The sequence below is a fragment of the Nipponia nippon genome, unplaced genomic scaffold, assembly GCF_047370975.1.
Source record: "Nipponia nippon isolate SJK-2023a ecotype South Korea unplaced genomic scaffold, ASM4737097v1 scaffold_2, whole genome shotgun sequence".
Classification (NCBI taxonomy): domain Eukaryota; kingdom Metazoa; phylum Chordata; class Aves; order Pelecaniformes; family Threskiornithidae; genus Nipponia; species Nipponia nippon.
Genome location: NW_028262336.1, coordinates 42,117,862 through 42,142,007, shown reverse-complemented (window position 1 = coordinate 42,142,007; position 24,146 = coordinate 42,117,862). Strand labels below are relative to the sequence as shown.

Here is a 24,146-nt window from a genome sequence, read left to right as displayed (position 1 = left end):
GCCTTCTCTTCTCCAGGCTAAGCAGTCCCATCTCTCTCGGCCTCTCCTTGTATGAAATGGTCCAATCCCTTAATTGTCATTGTGGCCCTTCACTGTCTTTATCCCAGTATGTCTACATCTCTCTTGTATTGGAGAGCCTAGCACTGGACCCAGCAGTCCAGATGTGTCTCATCACAGCTGAGTAAAGGGGAAGGATCACCTCCTCTAACCTGCTGGCCATGCTATGCCTAATGCAGTCCAGGGTGCTGTTGGGCTTCCTTCCTGCAAGAGCACATTGCTGGCTCATGTCTAACGTGTCCTCTACAATCCCAAGGTCCTCTGCCAATCTTATTTTCAGCTGGTTGGCTCCCAGCCTGTAATGGTTATTCCTCCTCAGGGACAGGACTTGGCATTTCCCCTTGTTGAACTTCACGAGGTTCCTGCCAGACCATTTCTCCAGCCTGTCAAAGTCCCTTTGAGTGGCAGCACACCCATCTGGTTCTTCAACCACTCTTCCCAGTTTTGTGTTCCATCATGCAGGTAACTAATGAAGTTAAACAGTGTTGTGCCCAGCACTGATCCTTGTGTTACACTGCTGGTACAGGCCTTCAGTTGGATTTTGAGCTGCAGGTTGCAACCCTCTGAGTCTAGCAGTTCACCCAGTTTTCAACCCATCTTACTGTCCGCATACTTAGTCCATACTTCATCAGTTTGTCAGTGAGGATGTTATGCGAGACAGTGTCAAAAGCCTTGCTGACGTCAAGATAAACAGCACCAACTGCTGTCCTCAGGTCCACTGAACCAGTTATCTCATCACTGAAGGCTATATCAGGTTAGTTAAGCACATTTTCCACTTCCTAAATCCATGCTGACTACTCCCAGTCATCATCTTGTCCTTCATGTGTTTGGAAATGGTTTTGAAGACTATTTGTTCCATCACCTTCCTAGGGGTCAAGGTGGGGCTGGCCAGCTTATGTTCCCAAGATCCTCCTTCTTGCCTTTCTTGAAGAGGGGAGTGACATTTGCTTTCTTACAGTCCAAAATTTCTCAACTTAAAAGCAAAAAAACCTGCTTGAATGGAGCTGATCAAAAATAGCTGCCTGAGAGGCCAGAAAAGTTAATGTGCACTCAAAGAGAAGTAGAGAAAGCAAAAAAAGGCCCTCACACTGTTCACAAAAGTAGAAATTACGGATTTTTCTCACTTAGTTTTTGGGCCACAAGAAATCATAGTATGTCCACATTTCTAGCAGAGCAAAGACAGATTTAGAAGACTAAATCACTGAAATGACTGTGGTCATGGTGTGAATTTGGGGGTTGTCCTTTACAGGGACAGGAGTTGGACTTGATGATCCTTGTGGGTCCCTTCCAAATCAGGACATTCTATGATTCTATGATTCTATGATTCTATGACTTGGAGAACAAATGAGAGAATTGTACATACAGGTCTATGACAGAACCGGAACAGAGAGAATGAGAGCAGGTCACCTTTTAAATCAGATGATTTTGAAACAGAGCAACAGAATTAAAAGGTTGACTACAAATCCTGAAAGAGGAAACTCTATGCAATATGTAAAAACTTTAATTGCAAGGCCTTTAAATGCCAGCTCTTTGGAATAGTTGAAGTGGTCAGGGTGCATAGGGTCCTGTTCCCTTTACAAGGCCTCCTCAGAGGCTGAGAAATCTTATTCTGAAATGTCAGCATTATCAGCAGAAAGATTTACTTATGAAAAAAAAAGTTTAGAATATCTAGAATTTGTGTTCAAAGGTCATGAGCTACAGTATTCCCAAGAAGTATCTGCCCTAACTCTCAAAAAAGGAGACAATAATAAAAGCAAGGCAGGAACAGATTCACACATACTACTATTCAGTTCCTACAACCAGTGTCCTACAATAAATTACTTTAAGTGATGGAAAATACACTCTAGTTATTTGGGTTTGAAATCTAGATCTGAGACAGGGTATACAAAATAATAGGACAAAAATGGAAACTAATGATGAATTTCAGGGGAAAATTTTAATGATTGTGAAAAGATTGAGGAAAAGAAATAATAGTGAATACTAAAACTCAACTGGCAAATGTGAAAGTGAGGCTGAAAAAGAAAATGTAAGTATCCCTACTTAATCAGACAATATAAATGAGAATTTCTGGGGTTCATCCAGTAAGACTAATAGAGTAATTGTTAAGAAAACGTGTGTTTGGTGTAGTCACAGAGAATATAACCTCATGATACTTACCCCCGCTATATTTTCTATATTTTAACCTAGAGAAAAGAGGAAAGAGAATAGATTAAGGGAACAATGTGAGAAGGGAATCTATGATGATATGCAGAGAAATTTTAATACTGTGTGTTGCAGAATGCTTGCTTTATTTGAAATGTGTGAGTCTGGCTTTTCTTACTTGTTTGCCTAAACCTCATGATTTATATAACTCTCTGTTTTGCTTCATGAATATGCAATCTATTTAGGTAGCTCAGTTGTTAAGAATACTGCATATGTTTCTGTTTGTTTCACAAGCCTTATACAAGATTTACACAACACACCACTTCACTGAAAACTCTTCTAAACAAAGGCATAACCTAACATGTAGATATAAGAACAAAAAAATACTTTTATGGGTTCTAACTGCACATACAGATGGCTACAAGTAGTTCCAGTAAGGGTTGTGGTCCATATAGATCCCTCCAAAAATCATTAGTACAGGCTTCCAGACTTAAAAAGTGCTAGGAGACAATCTCCCAAAACTTTTAATTTGTCTTGGAATAGAAACAATAGCAGAAACTGCAGCATATGCAGTTTAACTGAGGTGAACTGGATTTGCTTAATCCTGTTCTCACACAGTGGTAAAGACAAGGATGTTTTAGGAAAAGCTCTGTGTGGATAAAATTGGAGAATAAGCTGAACCCAAACCAGAAAAATAGTGCATGAATACTAAAACATGCCAATCGTAGTGGTCTTCTGTGTCCTCAGCTTATTTTGTCTGCTAGTTGTTGTTACTATAAGGGCAGAAGGAAGGGGTTAGAGACCGCACAAAATGCCAGATTCCATTGACATGTTTTATAAGAGTGCCCTATTACATGTGACAAGCAACAGGTGTGGGTGCCCTCCTTCAGGAGTGTAAAAATTGTTATGCAAAGCATCCACTTATGGCACTCTGGCAGGAAGAGAGATGGCTATTTTGGCATAGAGGACTCATATGAGCCAGTAATATAAACATGGCAAAACAGACAAAATTCCTGCTGAATGAGATGCTGGTGAGCTTCACCATTAAGCTGAAACATCAGATAATCTCCTGGTGGAAGTGATCCTGGATGTGTGGTTTCATTCTTTTGCTAACAAGACCTTTAATTTTCATTAAACGCACAGATAATATGTCACATGCTTGTTCATAGCAACAACTGCAGCAACCATCTTGTTCACCATTTCTCATTTTTTTTTTCAGATGATCTGATGTCTCTTAGATAGAAGTGGAGGGACAAATTTAACGGAACATGCAGACAGACCAGGCTTTAGCATGACATGCTCTTCATAGACATACATAGAAAATCTCATTTCCATTATCTTGCTTTAGGGATTAGTTTTGTACAGAAACAATAGTGTAATGCAGAGGAACTTTATTCAAGAAAGAAAAAAATATTTTGGATATTTTAGATCCTTTAATATTCTTATTTGTCTTTTTGTATTTTGGGCCTCTTCTTTTTTTGTGGGGGAGGGAGAATCCTGCCCTATAATAAAAGTCTTTTAGGATCAAAGCCTTGCTTTATTCCTTCCTGTCCTCTTTGTAAGATGAAAATATAAATTCTAAATCAGCCACACAAAGACACTAATACCGTGAAGATGTTAGGCTGATATTTCACTCAATACTCTTTGGTTCTTTTGTATTTCAAGGCTGCATTAACATCTGTGATGACAGCATTTTGATCATTTGTAGTTTTTCCTCGGAGACCACTGAGAAATGTCGCTGTGTGTTCAAGAAAACTAACAGAAAAAAAAGAGCAGTATATACACCTTCTCTGAAGTCATAGGGGTAGCACAAGTGTCACATCAGATTCAATTAGAGATGAGCAGATCATGAAAACCCCAACATCTGGATGCATTTGCTCCTCTCCTCCAATATTCAACCTGTCATTAATCACAGGAGACTCACAAGCTTAAAACATTTTAAAAGTCTTCTTGGAAATATTCTTCCCGTTTTCTAACATTCCATTTTAGCAATGCCTCTTCTTTTCTCAACATGCATCATTGAAACTTTTGCATAATAATGGCCTCTTTATTAGTTAACGTTTTATCTGCTTCTGCACTTTGTCACAGGAAGTGCTAATATTCTATTTAATGCATTACATAGTTCTTTTAGGAAAATGTTCTTATGCAAAAAAATTGAGGATTGTAACTTCAATTTGGGAAAAACTTGAGAAGAAAGGATTAGGTATGAGAAATAAAGACCATTTTCATTTGTATGCCAAAAGCAAGAGGGTTGGGGTTTTTTAATATGTGGTAAGGAAAAGACAATGAGAAAGACATAAACTAAAAGAAGAGGCAGATTTTTTGTCTCTCAATGCAAGATTTATGGGAACATTTCAGCAGACAAAAGCTGATCTTCAATCAGTCATAGTGATAACTAAGTTATATTAGGCAGCTCATTTACGGTCATATGCCTATGGCTTCACACATGTATCTTTAGTACCTTTATATGTATCTGCCCTCAGTTTGAACTGCTTGATTCAGGATATAACCAGGCTTGTTCACACAGTGAGGCAGAATATTCTTATAGGGCTGCTGTGCAATTCATGGCATATGTGATTTTAAATGATGCCCTTGTGAATGAAAACTAATCTGATTGTAACTGAGAAATGAGATGTAAGGTTGTTAAAAGTCTCAAGCAGGTATAAAGAATTCACTTTTTATGGAAGACCTTGCCATATATTTATTTTTTAAAAGGCAATATTTTCTCTAGTGGTATATCTGAATACATAGGACTATACCTATCTTAGGAGAAATAAAGAAAAAAAACAACATCCTTGCATTACATTATTTAAGTTTTGCTCTGCTCTTAATTGCTCTAAGGAACCTCAGAGTTCTCAATATTAATATTCATCTAGACAGTGACTGTGTATATTAATGTTTCAAGACTGCAGGTTCAGGTTGCACATAATTAATTTTGCTTGCAACCTGCTGTAGACTAGTGCTACTGCATTATTTCTTTTACAGACATCACTATTGAAAGAAAAAAATAAACCAAACCCAAAAGCATACACCAGTGTTTTCCAAGGTACTGCAGTTATCAACTGAAATGCTATAGTTTTTCCTTCTATTCTTATAATTATCTGTGTTTCCTAAATATTGCCACCTATGACAGCTTTTCATAAATGATGGCTTTCCAATGATGGTGCTTTATTTCAAGAGCCCTCTCATGAAGTGGACACTTTAACATAGCAATCTAAAAACAAATCTATTATTTTAATCTCATTTCAAATCTTCTCCGCTGCTGTTGGTATAAGATTATCATGCTTGACAATGCTTGGTTAAATGTTGACATGTAGTAGTTACAGAGGTAAGCACACCACATGCACTTCATAGCTAGGCACTGTCCAACTCTGAGGGCATGAGAAGCAGGCAGCAGTGCCAGGCACTATGCTGAGAAGTGCCTGAAGGTTCAGCTTTATAGTCAATCAGACTTAATATCCCTCCTCTGACAGAGGTGCCTTGTTCCCAAGGTCATTTGCGTGTGCCAAAAATAGCAGAATGAAGAGAGGACAAAAAGAAACCCAGGCTCAGAAAATCAGCAAGAAAGTAAATTGTAATGAGGAATTCTCTTAGTTTCTTGAGGCAAGCTAAGAGATGGGGGATCTTTCTGAACTGCGGGGTGAATTCAAAGAAATGGTGTGGACTTCAAGAAAAGAAATCCATCTCTCTGGTTTTCTTTGATTTCAAAGTGTAGGAATATTTTGCCTTAGCATGGTAATGAATTCTTTCCCCTATTTAATCCTACGCTATAGTTGCAATATCTTCCAGGGACATGTCAGTCATTTTTTCTAAAAATGGTCTAAGTTCATAAACATAAGAGGTTTAATCTCATTGTATTATCTCAAATCTCAGAAAGATCAGAAGGGTTTTCATCCTCAGAAAGTAAGTTTTTCTTCAATAAAAAAGTTGAACAAAAAGTGTTCTAGAATATAGATAACTCAGATTGACCAGGTAAGGCAGCCATTCCTGTGAATTTTTGTCCTTGCAGGAAGTGTCCAGCCAATAAACTGCCTTTCTGAGTTGCAGAAAGATCCATAAAGCCCTGTCTGCCTCTAAGAAACTAAGACTATTTGTAATCATTATAATTTGCAAGGAAGCATCTGAGAGCACTTAGTAAAACAGACATAAACATAGATCTTTGGAATTATTATTTTTCTATTACAAAGCTTGTGGGTTTTCAGGCTGTTCCATTTTTTTTGATGTCCAGATTAGTGATATTTTGATGGATTAATCTTTTTTTCATTAGCTGCATTAAATTCTAACAGGTGGCTGGTCTCTTCAAATAACAGAATTTTGCATACAGCAAACGTATGTATCGTGACCATAAACACCTAAAGCTAAAGCGACAGCTTAGAAAAAGGAGTATGGAAGTAGGTGGCTGATGTAAAAATATTATCTTCTGGCTAGTTTCCAGCTGAGTGACTGATTGTGGTGGCTCTCAGTTTCATCAGTGCAAGACAAATTGTTCAATATATTTTAAACGTACATCCAACCTGATAGACATGGAATGTGAATTTAGGCACTATCCCTTTGAGCAGGATCAATATGTCTGCAGCTGCATGGTATCTCTGAAGTTAAATATTCATTTTTAATACAGCTTCAGACTCGGTTATTTCACTTACGATTTTTTTTTTTACTTTAGTTTGTTTCTAATGAAAAACAAGTTTGACATTTGTTTTCAAACCATTCATCGGTGATGGTTCAGAAATCAAACACAAGATGGGCTGTAAACTTGATTTATGACCCAACAGCTTTTCTTTGAAAGAATCTGACATGTCAAACCCAATTTTTTGAGAGCAATATACCAGATTTGGTTAACTTTGTCTGGGATAAGGTTCTTGACTCTTAAGGGGGGGGGGGGGAGGGAAGACAGTAATAGGGAAAGAGAGAAAGAGAAATAAAAAGGGGAGGTGGAGGGGGGAGAAAGGGAGGGAGAAGTGCACCCATGCATCAGTAGATATTAGTAACCAGGAACCAAGATTCTTGCCAAGAGACTTGAGAATTCCCTCATGCAAGAATAAGAATCTGAACACTCTGTTCCTCCTATATGACAACCATGTTGATAACTACTACCTGGTGGGAAGAGGACGCTCTCTTTATTTTTTTAAACACATTCAAAAGAGTTCTGGTTCTTTCTGTGCAGTACAGAACAGGAAATGCTTTGAAATTATGGATATTTTTGTAGGATGTGAAAATTAGTGCCTTCCTACATCCATTCATGAAACAGAAAAAAAGGTATTTAACTTTTTTAAGAGACCAGCTGTAGTTGTGAGTTTTGTAATTTTTGTTTGACTCTTGCTATTTAGTACAAGTTTAGGAAGAAAGGATTAAATTCTGGTTTTGCTGTTCAATTTAGTAGATAACTGTGCTTCAATATATCCATCTGAAAATTGTATTAATTTTGAATAGCCTGTTGCATGGTGCATTGTCTCAGTTAAGAAACCACACCCCATGATCTGAAGGATATGAAATAGCTTATAGAAGACACACCGGTCTACTTCAGAGTTTCTAAACTGAACGAGGATTGCAGAAACTTTGTGCTGTCCATTAATATTGCTACCTTTGGAGAGTGTAAACTTGAAAGAGAGAGAGGCAGCTGGAGAATTTCCCAGCTCTGCCTCAGTCCACATGGATTAATTACCAGGAAAACATACATACATTTGCAAGCTAATAAATAGATAAAATAACAGACACTAAAGGTGTTGATTGACTGAGGGCACATTTCAAAACACCTTTGAAAAGTCTGATATTTTAAGTATACCAAGTTATTCAAATTATTTTCCTTGCCTATATTACTCCCATTCACAGTATTTCCCCACAGCCTCAACTCTGGAATGCAGAATACCCAGGTATGCTTTCACTTTTCCAGATTGGTGAAGGAGTTGGCCCTGGGAGATGTGATTGTTTGTAGTATAGACATATCCACAACAGTGTTAGGTTGGTTGGCATCCATAGGGAATGCAATACTGAAATACTGATATTTGCCCCAATTTAGAGGGCTTAGAGTTGTACTGTCTTATTAAGCATTAATTCTTCCTGGTCAAAAATATTGGTAACTATCACTTTAAAATAAGTATACAACAGCGTTAACCTCTAGTGTATCTTTGTTTTAATCTTGACTAGAGTTTTTATGTACTCCTGGATGATGGAACAGAGTGCACTCTCAGCAAAATGGGAGGAACGGGTGACAAAGTAGAGGGCAGGGCTGCTGTTTAGGGAGACCTTGACAAGTTGGAGAAAGTCATGGAGTCCAACAAAGGCAAATACAACATTTTGCTCAGGAGTGGTATAACCTCGTGCAGCAGTGCAGAACTGGGGACTGACTGAGCAGGAAAAAGCTTTGCAGCAAAGGTCCTGGCAGCCCAGGTGGACAGTAAGTTGAGCATGAGTTGGCAAAGGCAAGAATTTAGCGAGCAGGTCCAGGAGGGTGATCCTTCACATCTGTTTAGCATCTGTGAGGGCACATTTGGAATGCTGTGTCAAATTTCAGGCTCCCCAGTGTACAAAAAGAATGGGCATACTGGATTGAGTCTAGTGCAGGACAACAAGGTGTTTGGGGGCTGGAACACCTGAAGTGGTGAAATCTCCGTCCAGAGATGTTCAGAACATGATGGATGAGGTACTGACAACCTGCTGTATTGGACCTGCTTTGAACAGGAGGTTGGATCACTTGGCCTCCAGAGGGTCTTTCCAGCCTACATGCTCCTGTGATTCTGATATATCAGTTCTGTGTCTAATTTATTATTTTCAGTAACATTTTCTCTGTTAAATTATCTATTGAATCTCACAAGTTATGGGAAAATTAAATTGGGCACAAATTTTATAATAACTTCATACTGTTGTTGAAGGATGATTTATCTGCATATATTAGCATTCTGTGCCTATTCATTTAAAAGTAGGAAGTCTGTTAGAGACCTGAAGTACAGTACACAAAAGTAATGTCGATCTTTGCTTAAATTGATGAAAATACTGTTTTCTAGTCTACTTATTTGTTGCATTCAGATTAACGCTGCCAGTTACTATATCCTTACTTACAATGAGAGAACTTCATTTGCTCAGAGTTTCAAAACAGATTTAGAACAACAGTGACTCAGAAGACATTATCTGATGAATGGTAATTGAGTTGAGAATGACAGAACTGCAAAACTAAATTTAAATTCATAGTGGATGATGTTTAAAAAATGGCAATGTGCTGACAAATTATGGGCCTTTACAGAGAAGTTAAGAAATAGGAATGACTAATTTTGCAGTTTAAGAAAAAATATTATTTCAAATCCTTTTCTCTTCCACCCACTTTAGCCCCCAAGAAAATTAAAAAAAAAAAAGAGAGACAAAAAGAGCTAAAAAGCATTAAAATCAGTGTAAAGAAAAGTAACAACCCACAGATGTTGCCGAAAAGTCTTTCACAGCTGTGGCTCTCTCCAAAGTCTGTAGTGCAGAATGATTTCCTGTATAGAGTAGAAGCTGTTGCTGGAAAAATGAACTGAAAGAGGGTCTGTGGACCAAATCCAGTTCGCTTCCCATCCTTGAAGAGATATTTTGATTCAGTACTAGATCTGATGGGTCAACATCCCAGACACCAATTGAGTGGGTTTATGCTCTGGTCAGATAAAGGAAAACCTCTGTAAAGGAGAAACATATGAGTTGATAATGGATCCATTTTGTAATTCCTGCAAAGTTGAAATTAATACTGTAGATTTTAAAGGGCATTGGTAATTTAATCAAAGAGCAGAGGAAATATAGTAAAGAGAATGCAGCTAAACATCTCCTGCAATTCAACTGGCAGGAGATGAGTGTGTTTAGTAGATTAAACCCATACACGTGTGGATATGTGTGTGTCAGTAAGAATGGGAACAGTGATTTTGACAAGTTGGAGGGAAAAAATATTATAGAGTTATATCAAAATGTCAAATGTACTTTGAATCTCTGACAACCCATAATCTGTGTTAAAGACTGAAGTATGAATTAATGTTGAAAAGCAAAACATCAAAATGTTCCAGGTGACTACAAAAGTTGCAGCTTTCCCATGAACATTTTCTATCAATTTTAAAGAAAAAAATAAATGAATGTTCTTTTTTTCATATAGCATGCACTGATCTGTCAGAGATCAGCAAAGAGTGCACTTGCTAACAACAGCAAAAGTAGTAATGATCAATGTCACTTCTATGAATTAAATATACAGATGATGACTCTAGTAGAATAGCTGCACTATTTAGCTGCATGGTTTGAACATGCTTCAACAACATTCAGAAGGTTTTTGACCACTACGAAACTCTTCCTATTCCACAACTTGCATAAGTCTACTAATGTTATTTCAGGGTAGATCAAAAGGGAGGAGGGAAGTAATCTTATTAGGAATCTTGACATTATTTCATTGTATCTATCCCTTGGATTTTGAAAACTGAGCGTTTTTCCAGTACTTCACTTTCAAAAGTTTCAGTGATGATAATATCTTTTTAAATAAAATTTTCATCAAATATTCAAAAATGTTTTACATTAGTTTATATTATTTATCTGTTTATGACTATATTTTATAGAAGGGTAATTAACTGCTATGATAAACTATGAAATGCTGGATAATATTCATGAAAATACAAAATTGTAACATGTCAGTGCATGGTTTTTGTGAGAGTTTAAAGAGATTACTTTTTTTAACACAAGTGCCTGCAATACCTTAGCATGTGAAAGATTCTAAATTTTCGTGCTATAGTTACTCTCTAAGCAAAAACATTTACAGCTACTGAAGGCATGAACATTATTTAAACAAAAGAAAAAGCGAAGCATTCCTGAAACTATAGGTATAAAATCAAGTCTTATTCTACCCAATAATAATAAGAAAACTATATATGTGAATTTCTTTCTTTTCTAGCACCACTAACAGATAAACCACCAAAGCTTTTACACCCCTTGGAGAGTAAGCTAACAATTCAGGAGACCCAGTTAGGTAAGTAGTAAATACGTAATTTTTATTCAAATTGTATGAAGGTATTTGATGTGTTAAAGAATGATGGTAATGTGACGGTATGTTGGCATTAATAATTTCATTGAAAAGGCATTAAACATACTTCGTTTCCATTCAGAGATGTATCATATACCATCTAGAAGATTGTTGTTCACAAAAAAATGGTCATAATTAATACTGAATACTAAGGTCTTGAATATTACTGATACTGTTTTTTACTTTTGCTGAAAGTCTATAGTTATAAGTGTACCTGAGGTTTTCTTTCTGAATTTCCCCTTTTCTGTATATTTATATAGATATATATACTATGGGATTCAGTGGGATTTTGTGGTTTAAATTCTGCTTGCAAGACTTCTTTACTTTGGCGATTACTTATGGAATTGCAAAGGCATTCTGTAATTATATATGTTGTGCTGGTCTAAAATCATCCAGCAAACAGTGAGAAGTTAACATAATAGCATCTGATTTTTCTGAATGCACGGATATATATGTAAAGATGAATGGAGAGAAACTGATGCACGAAGAAACCATTTGCTTCACTTTTTCTAGCCTAGTGGATGGTGGGTATGTTTTATCACTTTGGTCTCCTACTGCCATACAGGTAATTAAGGCTCCAAAGCTAAGTGCATGAGTTACTACTCAGTTTGCAGGGTATAACAAACCATCTCCTTTGTGGATCGACACATAGGGCAACTTGTAAGAAACAAACAGTCTTCAGTAGGTTACACTGGAATTATGTTTTGGTGTCAGAACAGTAACCTATTGATAGATCTTCTAGCATGTCAGCTACAGAAACAAATGGAAACAAATCTGGTGCTTGTCTAAATCTCATAGGAAAAAAAATAAATAAAGCAAGCAAAATTCAGTACATTCTGCAGCACAACAACAGAAAAAGCAGAAGGGTTGCAAATTAATTCTGACAGTCATTGACAGAACATTTTATGATGTTTGCCAGCCTGTGCCTAATAGTGGCCAGAGAATAATTCATCTCTGTTTTGATATTCATAAAATATTACTTAAAATGATTCATGTTATTCAGGTAATATTCTGAGATGCTGATACACATGTTTTCAGAAATAATTATATAGAAAAGGGGAGATGTAGCATATTTCCTTCTAGACCTAATTTCTGTTGTTCTGAAGGTATTGTTTCTGATATACCAACTCAGAAAACTTTTCCTATATGACAATCCTAGACGATTTTACCTTTTCATTTGAACACAAGCCGAGGGAACAGTGAGTAAAGTGACTCTACACTTTTTTTTCCTAACTAATGTTGCTAACTGAGATATTTTTGATGAAAAAAACAAAAGGCGGAACCTTTTTGGGCTTTGACGTTGTCTTGCTAAATATACTGTATGAGTGAGACTATTTCAATGAGTATAATTATTAATGGCTAGCTAGACGCTTTTTATCTATGATTTTTAGAATTAATCATATCTTTGATTTCTCATAGTTCTAAGAAACAGATTAAATAATTTGAGAAGTGCTGGGTTTGGAAAAGACACTTTTCAGAAAACTAAATTGCTATTGATGAATATGAAAGATTTAATTTGAAAATGTCACTTTCAGACACAGATGGGAAAGTCTGACCATAAATAAATGTGAAACTGTAATACTTAGCCTTATATCAAGAAGCTACAAGGATATATTAATTTGATGTTTAAAAGCCTGTGAAAAAGCCTGTGAGAACTGAAGTGCAAAAAAGTGATAGTTTCTTGACACAAAAATTATGTTGTTTCAGTCTTAGATTTAATGTCTTAGTCTTGCTGGATGACATTTGAAAGGTCTATGTTTCACTTTCACTGAGGAAAGCTAGCATTCATTTCAGGGGGGCAGTTCATATCCTGCAAAAAATGCAAAATATTTTAATGTTGGAATAATGTCGAGGTTCACTTAGCCAAACCTTAGATAGTTACCTAAGTCAGCAGCCTCCTACCCACCTGAGCCTTGGGGTGACCACATGTTGCAGACTAGTCTAGACGCTGCCAGAAAATTTGTTAGTCCTCCAGAATGTGTTTGGGATGGTGTGTTTGTCCCTTATTTGGAAAATAAATGTGTTGGTGGAATGCGTGGCACAGAAAAGGGAGAGCAAGCAAGGAGGAGCTTGAGGTAGACTGGGATTTCATTAGCAGGTTACCAGTTGGGGCAATCCCTGCTCTCCCCCCACATTTCTGTGCTTCTCACCTCACAGTCCTCCACCTTAAACTGGAAATGAAGCAGGTTGCAAATGTCAAAGCATGCCCTGGGGGGCGCATACATAATTTACAGGGATGTGTGTGATTCTCCAGGTGCACATGGTGTGCTAAAACATCAATAGTGATGGTTCACCTCAAAATGTTCCCCTGCTGGCAGGCCTCTGGGGAGTGGTGCTGGGCATACTTTTGATGAAGCCCTCAGTAACCCCAGTGTGTTTGCTGCTGAAGGAGCTACTGGAGTTCAGTTCTTAAACAGGGCACCTCCATGCAGTGTCTTATCAAGGTGGGAAGACTCCAGGCGTATCTCATTGGTTTGGCTCCAGCACTGCTGAATGACAGATATATCTGACATTTATTGCTGAGATATATTGGTCTCTTCTATACACCATGGGACCACAGACCAATTTACCAATTTCTGGATTGGTAAATTGTATTATTGTGTTGCATGGCTTCTGTAGAACAGCATCAGACCAAAAGGTGACTGCACATTAAGGAAGGTGTTTCTCTAAGGGGTGACTGATGGAGTGTTATGGCATAGGTTAGCAACTGCAGTTTGACTTGCTAAGACTAAAGGAAAGAAACCAGAGCTGGAGAATCTGCACTCCTCAATCCTATGAACCTACAGGTTCCTATCACGCTCAAGCTGTCCACAGTCAGTCATGGGAAAGGTATCCCGCTATTCACCAGATGTTTGGGAGAGTGTTAAGCATGGCTGCACTGCAATGAGCCGCCTTAGGGAGTCACAGGAATCTTGCGACCTTATCCGAAAGATCTTTTTATCACACTGAATAGTAACCAGAAAAGCACAAGATAGAAGCGCAGGATAGAAACTGAAGAAAAAAATCATTTCTCAAAAGCTTTTCTTAAAAGACAGCATGAGACAGCCAAAGCATGAAGCAGAGAAATCTTAGATGAGGAAAGAAAGGTTAGTTCCCAACTTATCCTGTTCTGCATTTAATGTTTTTGTTTGTAACTTCACTTCCAATTTTGGAATCAATAACTTAATCCTGTTGCAAGGGTAAAAATACTTTTTTCTTTTTAAGCTTTTCTCCTGTTAAAAGGGTTCTTAGTTAGCTGTGGTGACCTCAGTATAAACTGCTTCTCTGGAAAAAATGACTCCAGATAAAATATTATGTCAAATACAGTCTTCAAAAGTATGCAGCCTGCAAGAAGCTTGGAGCTCTAAGGAGATGAGGAGTGTTTCTCACTCAGCTCTGAGCAACTCTGTGGGCTGTCAGCAGCATATGCCAGGGACGGGAGAAAAGCAGGCAATGAATGGGAGGCAAGGGGAGGCAAGGCACATTTAATGAAGAACAACATAATGATCCAAGGAACTTCATCCCACAATATTCTTCCTTGCACACTCAACACGCTAACAGAATCAAACAAATCCCTACTATCATAAAAAAAACCATGTAATAATAATAAAAATACAAACTTTTCAGTTCAGACCTGTTCAGAAAGGAATTATTTGACATTTTTTCTTACATATGAAAAACCCTAAACCTTCAGATAACTGTGTTTTTAATTCTAGATTAATGTAAATGTTATATATTTATAAATATATTATATCCATGATATGTATATTTATATAAAAATTATGTTCTGTTTTTCTATATTGCTAAATTATGAGTCTTTTCAGTTTCACCTGTCTTTCAGGTAACATTGTTTTTCCCAATAGCACTGTCAAATATGTGTCCGCCTCAAGGAAACAGGAAGAATACGTTTAGTCTGACTCAAGAAAATTTGATTTTAGTATAGACTTAGTCCATCTTCATGTTACTAAAGAAGACATGTGTCTCCACAACAGGCAGTAATGGATCTGAATTAAAAAAACCTAAAACTCAATGATTATTTTAAACATTCACAAGCTAGTTAGCCTGTGTCCTCCCCGCTTTTCACTGTTTCCTGATTCTGCACAAGGCTGTAATTTGAAATGCCAAAATTCACCTAGAAAAATAAAGTAGTTGTTGAATTATTTTTAGCTAGGTTTGATGTTGGAGAAAAGAGAAAAGGAATAAAGGATTTCCAGCACTATATGAATGGACCTAAAAGATAAGTTTAGACAGGCACCTGAACACTTTCTCTGTCACCTGAATGAAATGAGTTTTCCTGAATTTCAATAAAATTAAATTGACTATTACCTAATGAATTGGGACTTGCTTCTTTCTCCTCCTTCCCCACACATATTCAAGAAAAAATTTCACTGAAACTACTTTTAATGTGTTATTTCTAAAGTAAGAATACAAAGAAGTGCCAGAGGTAAATCATCAGGGAGAGGAGAATGCTACTTCATTTATAGCACTATGTTGTCATAAAAAACTTCTACATAAATTGGCCTTGTTAATGATAAAAGCCCTCCTTAACTAGCTTAATCAGTAGCTGTATAAATAAATTAACTAAAGTGATATGAAATAACTAGCAATCTGTGCCTCCTTTCAGGATGAAAATTAAAATCAAAGAACATCTAAAATTATTAATTTTTATCTCTACACATTTCATCTAATTGCTATATCCACTTTGTAATAGGAACAGAATTTTTTTCATTATGATATAGGGATTTTTTATCTATTTGATTACATCAACATTCTTTAAACCAAATTGATCTTTTTCAGTCATATGATTCGATTGGACACTTTGGTTCTTTGATATATTCTATTATTAGATTAGCATAATAAGAGCAACAATTTCACAGGGGAATAATCAAAACTGTAAATTCCAAAATTACTTCACACATATCACCTATTTTGTTATTTATCTGAGAGCTTGGGTTTTCCTTTCATAAAACAACTAATGGTGTTTTGAAAAGGTAAAACAAAAAAAGTTTAAAAGTCCTTTTTTTCTGTATGAACTATTTATTGTAAAAAGTTAGTTTTCAACAAACTAATATCTAAAAAAAAAAGTTTTCATTGAGAAATTCCTAGCCTCACTGTTCTAAAATGTTTTGCTTTAATATCATATCATAATTTGTGGGCTAAAGTTCAGTTTAGTATACTCACCTATTTGAACAGTAGGACTTTCAATGGAAAAAGCTTTGCTTAAAGACTCACTTGCACAGTCCATGATTTAACTGAAGACTGGTACATGAAAACTCAAATGTTTGAAATGCAGTTTTTTAACCTAGCCAGATGCAAGCTGACCAAAATCTCATACATGCTGTTTTATACATTCTACTGGAAAGAAAGAAAATAATTTTCAAATTTTTTCTTGGCATTTTCAGCTCAACTTTCCAATTCCAAATGGAGAAGTATAGCATAGAAGTATGTTCCCAAAGTAAAAATGGACTGAGGACTTCCAAAGGTCTTGACTCAGGGCGGGGAAAAAAATCTACTCAAGAAGAAAACCACATGGTAATAAGGGGAATTTTAATTACTAAGACCTGATTATTAAAAAAAAAGAAAAATATTTCCTAGGTACCCTATAGTAGACTTTCAACCTTTAGATTGCATTAATGCAACTATTCTGTAGCTGAGGCTGTCCATGAAGGGCCAAACATTGTTTACTAAAAAGGAGACAATAAGTTAGTCAGAAACATTCAACTGCACTAAGGAAAGGTTTGCAGTTACAGCTCAGTGACAACATGTCAACTGATTTTCTTTCCCCTCTTTTTCCTAATTTAATCAAATCCTAAAAGATCACAATTAAGATAATTAGAAATAGCATATCTATGTATTTTAAATGTTTATTTTTCTCTCGTTCTCCATCTGTGTGTTCATCTGAGAATAAATACATATACCTATATAACTAGTCTCTCCCTATATATATGACATATATATATATGTGTATACATGTGTAGATAAAACTTGACAATGCACTTGTACAAATTTTATCCCACTTTATTAATGCTTTGTCCAGGAAACATTTATCTGAATTAACAATGGAATAATAAAACATCTTTATTAATGTTAAATTATAATCCATTGAGAAATGTCTGCTCTAGAGGGTACTATATACCATACTTATCTGAGGTACTTTCTGTGTTAAGCATCTAAAAAGGATTTAATGCAATAAAAATTGTCTGTCTGTTTAGTCTCTCTGCAACTATGTACATTTCATTCTCTATGTACAGATTAGATATATGAGATTTTTCTGTTTCAGACTGTTTGTGTAATTTTTCACATTTCCTATTAAAAAGGTAAACATTGAGTTTATTTTTAGAATATGAGAGAACATTGTGGAACATCAAAAGATTTTCCATATCAGTTGGATAATCATCCAAAAGTTTGGTTTCCTATCTAAGACTTTCTTAAACAATCAAAAATCATGTGTCTCTTACTAGAAAAATAAAATATAATCAGATACAGCAAAACTTTTATAAGAATTCTCTGTGAGAGACAGCAGGATATAGTTTATTGAAACCAAGATCATAATAAGTACAGAATACCATATATCAAGAAATGCAATTTAGAAATAGGCACATATTGTACATGATTTCCACCCTGTGAAATTATAGTCCTAAAAAGACTGTAATTTTGTAAATTTGACACATCAGGAGTCACATTGTTCTGAAATTGTTTTTGCCAGAGTTTTGGTTCCAAGATATACTTTGTGTTTCTAAATTATATGTAGGTGCTTCATTGTATCTAATGTTGAAAGACACACAAGTGTTTCCTTGCACACAAAAAAATAAAACATCACTTAATGATACTATGGAAAAGCATTAAAATGTTAAGTAGTGAATATCAAAATCAAAATTTAACACTGTGTCCTAAGTATTTATCATTGATAACTATTTTAAATTAATGATTGATAACAATTTTAAATTAATGAACTCCTCCAGAATATTCTGCTTTAGAGATACAGATCTCTTATGAGCAGTAACAGTCTTCAGTAAGGATGTCTTTGGGCCACTGGTGGAATGACAAACACTAGTACAGGTTTTTTTTCTCCCAGGAATTAGTCTGCTTTCCAGTTCTAGAATAAATGCTTTCCAGCATTATTGGTGAAGTCAGCATATGCTCATGCAGTCCAAATTAGGAGTGCTTTTACAAGAAGTTGCATTGAACATTGTTTTTGTCTTAGATGTGCTACGGCTTTGTAGATTGTATTAAAGTTTAGTGTTGTACACAGGTTTCATTCTTAAAAATCCATCTAAATCTGCATGCATTATTAATAGCAATAGTTATTGGGGATTTAACAGTTTGTCATGTCAATAGAAAATGGAAAGTTATTTGGAGAAACATTGAGGGACTGAAGGGCTTAAATATTTGTGATAAATTCTTACAGTTTAGAATTTCATAGTAGTATGAATATTTTGAAACAGTCAGTTGAACAGGATCTTTTTTATATTTGCTAACAGACGTGTAACACAAAGTTCAGATTGTTCATATCTAGGTGCTATTCTTGTCTGTTTACACAGTATATTATGAATGAATGCAGAATATAATATCCCTACATATACTCAACACACATTTGTTATAAAAGGCCAATTCACTAGCTATTTAATTTTATATTATATTTAATATCTGAGGAATTTGAAAATAAAAAAAGACTCATGGAAATTCTGTTTGGTGCTACATAGCATAATTGATTAAAGAAAGAAAATAATTCCAACAATAGTTTATTTATGGCATGTATTGTAAACCTTCATATAACACTTTAGTAGTGATGAATGCATGATCAAGACTATAGGTCAGTGCAATCCTTTGCTTTGGGTTAGCCTTGAGAATAATAGGATACATATGGTTATTAGTTCAGATTTCATATTTGACAACAAATTACCAGCAATGTGTTTAACACTCACATGCCAATCATAATTTGTGCTCTATGTCCCTCTCAGAATGCACTAGACAGCTATAAGCAAAAGACAACACAAGAGTATTTTCCACAATCTGTCTTTTAATTTCTTATCCTTTTGCCTAAGGTACAATTCTGACAACGGACTACTTAGTTACTTTTTCTTGTTTCCACAGAATAAATTAAAATATCACCTGCAATAAGAGATTTATTCAACACTCAGTTTCATGTCAATCTGAAAGTATACACAAAAAAATCCAAATAAAAAGAAACTGGGGTTAAACACTTGTTTCACTGAACTAAGAGGTAACTCTTGAGAACCGTGGAGCTATGAAGTTAGAAGAGAGAGAAGGCATCTAGTTCAGTAAAACCAGAATTTAAATTTACACCTCAGGATCTAGTTATTTGCGAGGCCTGTCTTGGGTATCTACCTTGAACTCTGCAGCAAATGTCATCTTCTAATGTACCAGTCATTTCAACTGCTTAAAGTATCCTTTAAATACATACGTGCTATATTACAAATATACTGGTATCATTCCAATAACTAGTTTATAATGACTGAAAATATTTACAGGAAAGGAAATATTAGAAAAAATGTCGTACTTACCAAGAAATAAAACATATCAAGTGACTATTCATATTCACTACAGAAACAAAACTTCAGTTAAACCACATTAGGGTTATTAAGAAAAAATTACAAGCATTACAAAATTACCTCTCTCTACACTAATGTAATGGATAGATTGGAGATGTGAGGCTATAGGGTCATATGTTTTGTTTCTTTGACAGCTCATTCTAGGCAATTCATTTCAAGTAATAAATGCTTGTATTTTTAAATAATTCATTCAGGGTCAGATTTTCCACGGGATTTCTAAAAACATGCACGGTACGTTTCTGCTCATTAAAAATCATAGGAGGACTAGCTTCTTGGTTCTGATTTTACAATACTTTTAGAGATTGATACTAGAGATACCTACAGGTTTGTTATAGTTTAAATATTAGTAGAGAGGTTTTGTGGGTTTGTTGTGTGTGTTTTTAGTCTCTCACTAGTTTCTTTTAAACAGAGGGTTCATCCCACAAGTCAAAATCAAAGAATTTCTTTTTGGAAGACATTTTCAACTTTTAATATGGAGATTCAACTGCCATAAGAAGAAAGATGATTTACAAATAGAGCAGCCAATATTGTACAATCTTCTTTTTATTTTTTTTTCCTTTGTCAAATGGTAATGAATGTCAAAACATTCATTTTATCACAAATAGAGTATCCAAGGTGCCATTTTTAGTTTCGCAATGCTTTGGAAAGGTCAGGTATTTTAAAAAGCTTATAAATGCAAATACCTCCCATCATGTGAGTACTCAAATCAGTGAGATTGCTGATATCAGTCTTTCCTTGAGGTAAGGAGAACAGGGTACATAGAAAATGGAGTTTGGTTTCCAGGGCAGTCTTGAGCCAGCACACCAGCAGTTCAAGAGAGAAGGGATTGTACAAGCTTCTATTATTATAGAAGAGAGAAGCCTGGGGAGAAGGCAAATTTTGCTACTAACTGTTTCCTGGAATATCTGGACATGCAAACGCCTTTCTTTTTGTTGTTGTTTTCTGTTTAAAATGCTTCTGACACAGTCACCATGAAAGAGAAAGTTATCAAAAACATAAAAATCCATTTAGAGTCAGATGCACAAAAATATTTAGATGTCTAACTTCAATTGCTGTCAATACCTTTGTGTTCCTGCAATTTATATATTATGAAGTGTTCACTTTGTCCAGCTTGAGACCTCTGACTTGAATAGGTTCTTGAATTAGTCAGTGGAGCCTCTTGAGGGCACACAATTTTACCTGGCAGCTAGGTTAGCCATTAATGGTGGGATGTTTCGTGATTGCTTTAATGTGGTGTAAATCTGTGCTGCTCTGACACCTGCCCCCTGTCGCTCTCCTCTTCTTTCAGCCAGCTTCAGCACTCATGCTCACAGGGTTTTTGAGATGGCTGAAAAGTAATCCCAAAGAAAAAAAAAAACAATTTTTGCCAGATGGCTCGCTATGCTGATGGTGACATGGGTGCAACAAACCCTAGTGCCAAGACATGGTGAGAGTGGGAATGCACAGCCAGGGAGAAAAGGGGGGAGAAGGGAGCATAAAGGTGTTTTGTCTCAAACTGATTATGAAATATCACTCTAAGTCAATACTTGGTCACAGTAGGTTCCCCATAGGGTCAATATAAATCAAGAGGCACCTGTATGGCATAAATCATACCACATCAGAGTGGACCTGCTCTGCAGCTACCTGTATCTTCCCATCAAGGTGGCTTTTGTCTGGACTTTGGCACACAGACAACTCACTCCATTCACTGTATAGGATTTTAGACTTTTTGTTTAGACATCTGGGTTGACATACCTGAAGTTGGAGTGTGTGAATATCTTCCTTTATGATACCTATACACAGCAGGTCAATGCTAGGTTTTAAAAAATATTTAAAATAGAGCTTTCAGAAATATTTTACATTGAACCATTTAACACCATGAATTTTATAATTGGAAATGTCATAGGTATGGTATATTATAGAAATTTATAGCCCAGATCTTCTAATGTGTTTGTATTTTTGACTGTTAAATTCATTGAAATGTAACTCTGTAAACTGAGATGTGTTAATGATTTACCATGACCAAACACAAGAGAGAATTCCATCGTTATTTTGATGTTATTTAAAGCTATATATGAATCACACAGTTACTTAATTGGCTATCTGGTATCCAGTTACAGAAACTTGAGAGCAAGGAACACATTTTACTGTGATAAAAGAAAAAAGTATATTAGTCATATCAACCCTTTCATTAGATATTCAGTTAATTTTGTTTATCAGTTGTTCTTGCTTCATCTCCTCTGTACTCATTTGTATGAGTAAAAAGCATACTGGTTGATGGTTCTCGTTTTTCAGCAGAAGTATACATGATAAATTAGTGATACTGAGAACAACATAACAAATATTTTTTAAGGGTTGATTTTAGTTATACAGCTCATCAAACTTCAAAGACAATTTTAATTTTAGCAGATGATATTTTCATTGGTAAATTTTCAGTCTGTTAATATTGTCATGTCAGATTTATTTTTCAGACTTTTTTTAGTTGCTCCTCTTAGTGGCATGAAAAAAATAATCTCAAGATTGTTCCTGCCTTTGAAATACTGCTTTGTTATGGAAAAAATATACTGACTTTAATACAACCTGCACAAGTAAGGTTATTGACTCTACTTTATCTGTACAATACACTGAAAAGGTATCATATGACTAATCTTAGGATTGTGGGATACCTTATTTTTACTTTGGCCTGACTTTATGTTACAAGCAATCATCAATGAAAATCTTTCCAAATTAATCATTTTAAAAGCAAATCACTTTGCTTTTGAAATTCTTCCCTTTTTTTCTTTACACTGGAAACCAGAGTTTTTTGTAAGAATAGTGAGCTGCTGTGGTCCATATTGTACATGCCAAACTACCAAACCCCTACCCTCCCTTCATTCAGTGAGTGTCTGCACACATTCTTTTTCTCAGCTCCATTTTGCTTAAGCTTTTTATGTAGTTAGGTGTTCCAGCCTGAAGCAGATCAAAAGAGAAGACTGTAACAAGAGAAGTCAGTATCTCTCAGAGCTGGAACATCTCCTCCTTTGAACTTTGCTTGTCATTTAGAGGTGTTATCCCTATTATGGCAAGATGGTGTCACCTACTACTCTGCAGTATCCCTGCCCCTATCTCCTGTTTTGCTTTGTGGCAATCTGTTAACAAATGTGGGTGTGGACCAACTCCTCTGAGCTGTCATAATATCCCAAGGCATGAAATGTAATTCATGTGTTTTTGTGTCCTAAATTCACTACGCTTTGTTCGGAATTAGCCTAATGGATGAGGGGATCCACCTGGGCGTTTGGCAGTCACCCCGCTGGGTGGGTATTTCACTGCCAAGGCTGTGCCTGGAGGCAGCTCTGAACCACCACAGGGGAGGAGCCTCCACTGGATCTAGAGCATGGTTGACATAAAGGTCATATTACTCTGGGGGTTGGATTACCCTCCAGATGGCAGCCCATGCTCTAGGGTTGAAATAAGTCTAACTCTTCTTGGAAAGAATTTAAAGCAACTTATTTCTAGGTCTGTATTCAGCATGTCTGAGCTTTTCAAGGAGTCTAAATCCTCAGGACAGTAGAGGTTTCAGGCAGATGGAGTGCAAGTAGAAAGACAAAGCTGAGAGACACTGCAGACCAATCTAATGCACTATAGGAAAAGCCTTAACTAGCGAACTGCTGACAGTGGTGGTCAGCGAGTGTAAGATTCCCTGATAATCTTGATCCCAGGTAGATGTAGGTAAGCGATATGCCAAAGAGATTTGGAAGCGGAGCTGATTCTGCTTCCATACAAGTACTTGGTATGTTAGGTGCTACTTCTACAACTCCTCAACCCACATACACAAAGTGTTGGACTGCCAGTAGCAGTTTACAAGCAATCCACAGATGAAAAAGAGGACTTCACTAGTTAGAGATGACTGAAGATGGAAACTGTGGTGTATGTATAATTGCTGGTTATTTCTAAGTCACTTAATTGGGGTCTTAAGAGTCACTGAGTTGTTGTAGATCAGCTGAGCCTCAGTAATTGACCCCTGGCAGCATTTCCTGAAATATGTGTTCAGTATATTGTAAATGCAAGGTAAAGCACTGCTGAAGTTTAAGACAGTTCAAACTAGAGGAAATGTAAAACTATACAGTCTAAAAAATGAAAAGCCAACATGATATGTAAGTATCATCAGTTTTATTTCCTAGTAAATTCTGTACCTAAAAAGAATACTTTCTGTTCTTTTTATGAAGGATACAGAATGATATATTGTTTTAAAGCCAGCAGTCTACCTTTAAATGTAGCTTTTTAAAGGGAAAATGTTGGATTCTGGCATCCACATGTTGCCTGTGTAGATTACAGGCACAAGTAGGACCAGATTACAGTAACTGTAGATTTTACAGACTGTGTGGAATAACAATAAGTCCATAAAAAACATGTTATCT

The 24,146-nt window shown here is 36.0% G+C and overlaps 1 protein-coding gene across 1 annotated transcript in view; it reads left to right on the top strand.

Annotated features, from left to right (window-relative positions):
- Positions 1–24,146, top strand: part of IL1RAPL1 (interleukin 1 receptor accessory protein like 1) — a 786,803-nt gene that overhangs the window by 604,628 nt on the left and 158,029 nt on the right. Inside the window, exon 6 of the mRNA XM_087757310.1 lies at positions 11,090–11,164. Coding sequence (XP_087613436.1) covers positions 11,090–11,164 — 75 coding nt within the window. The remainder of the gene's footprint in view (positions 1–11,089; positions 11,165–24,146) is intronic.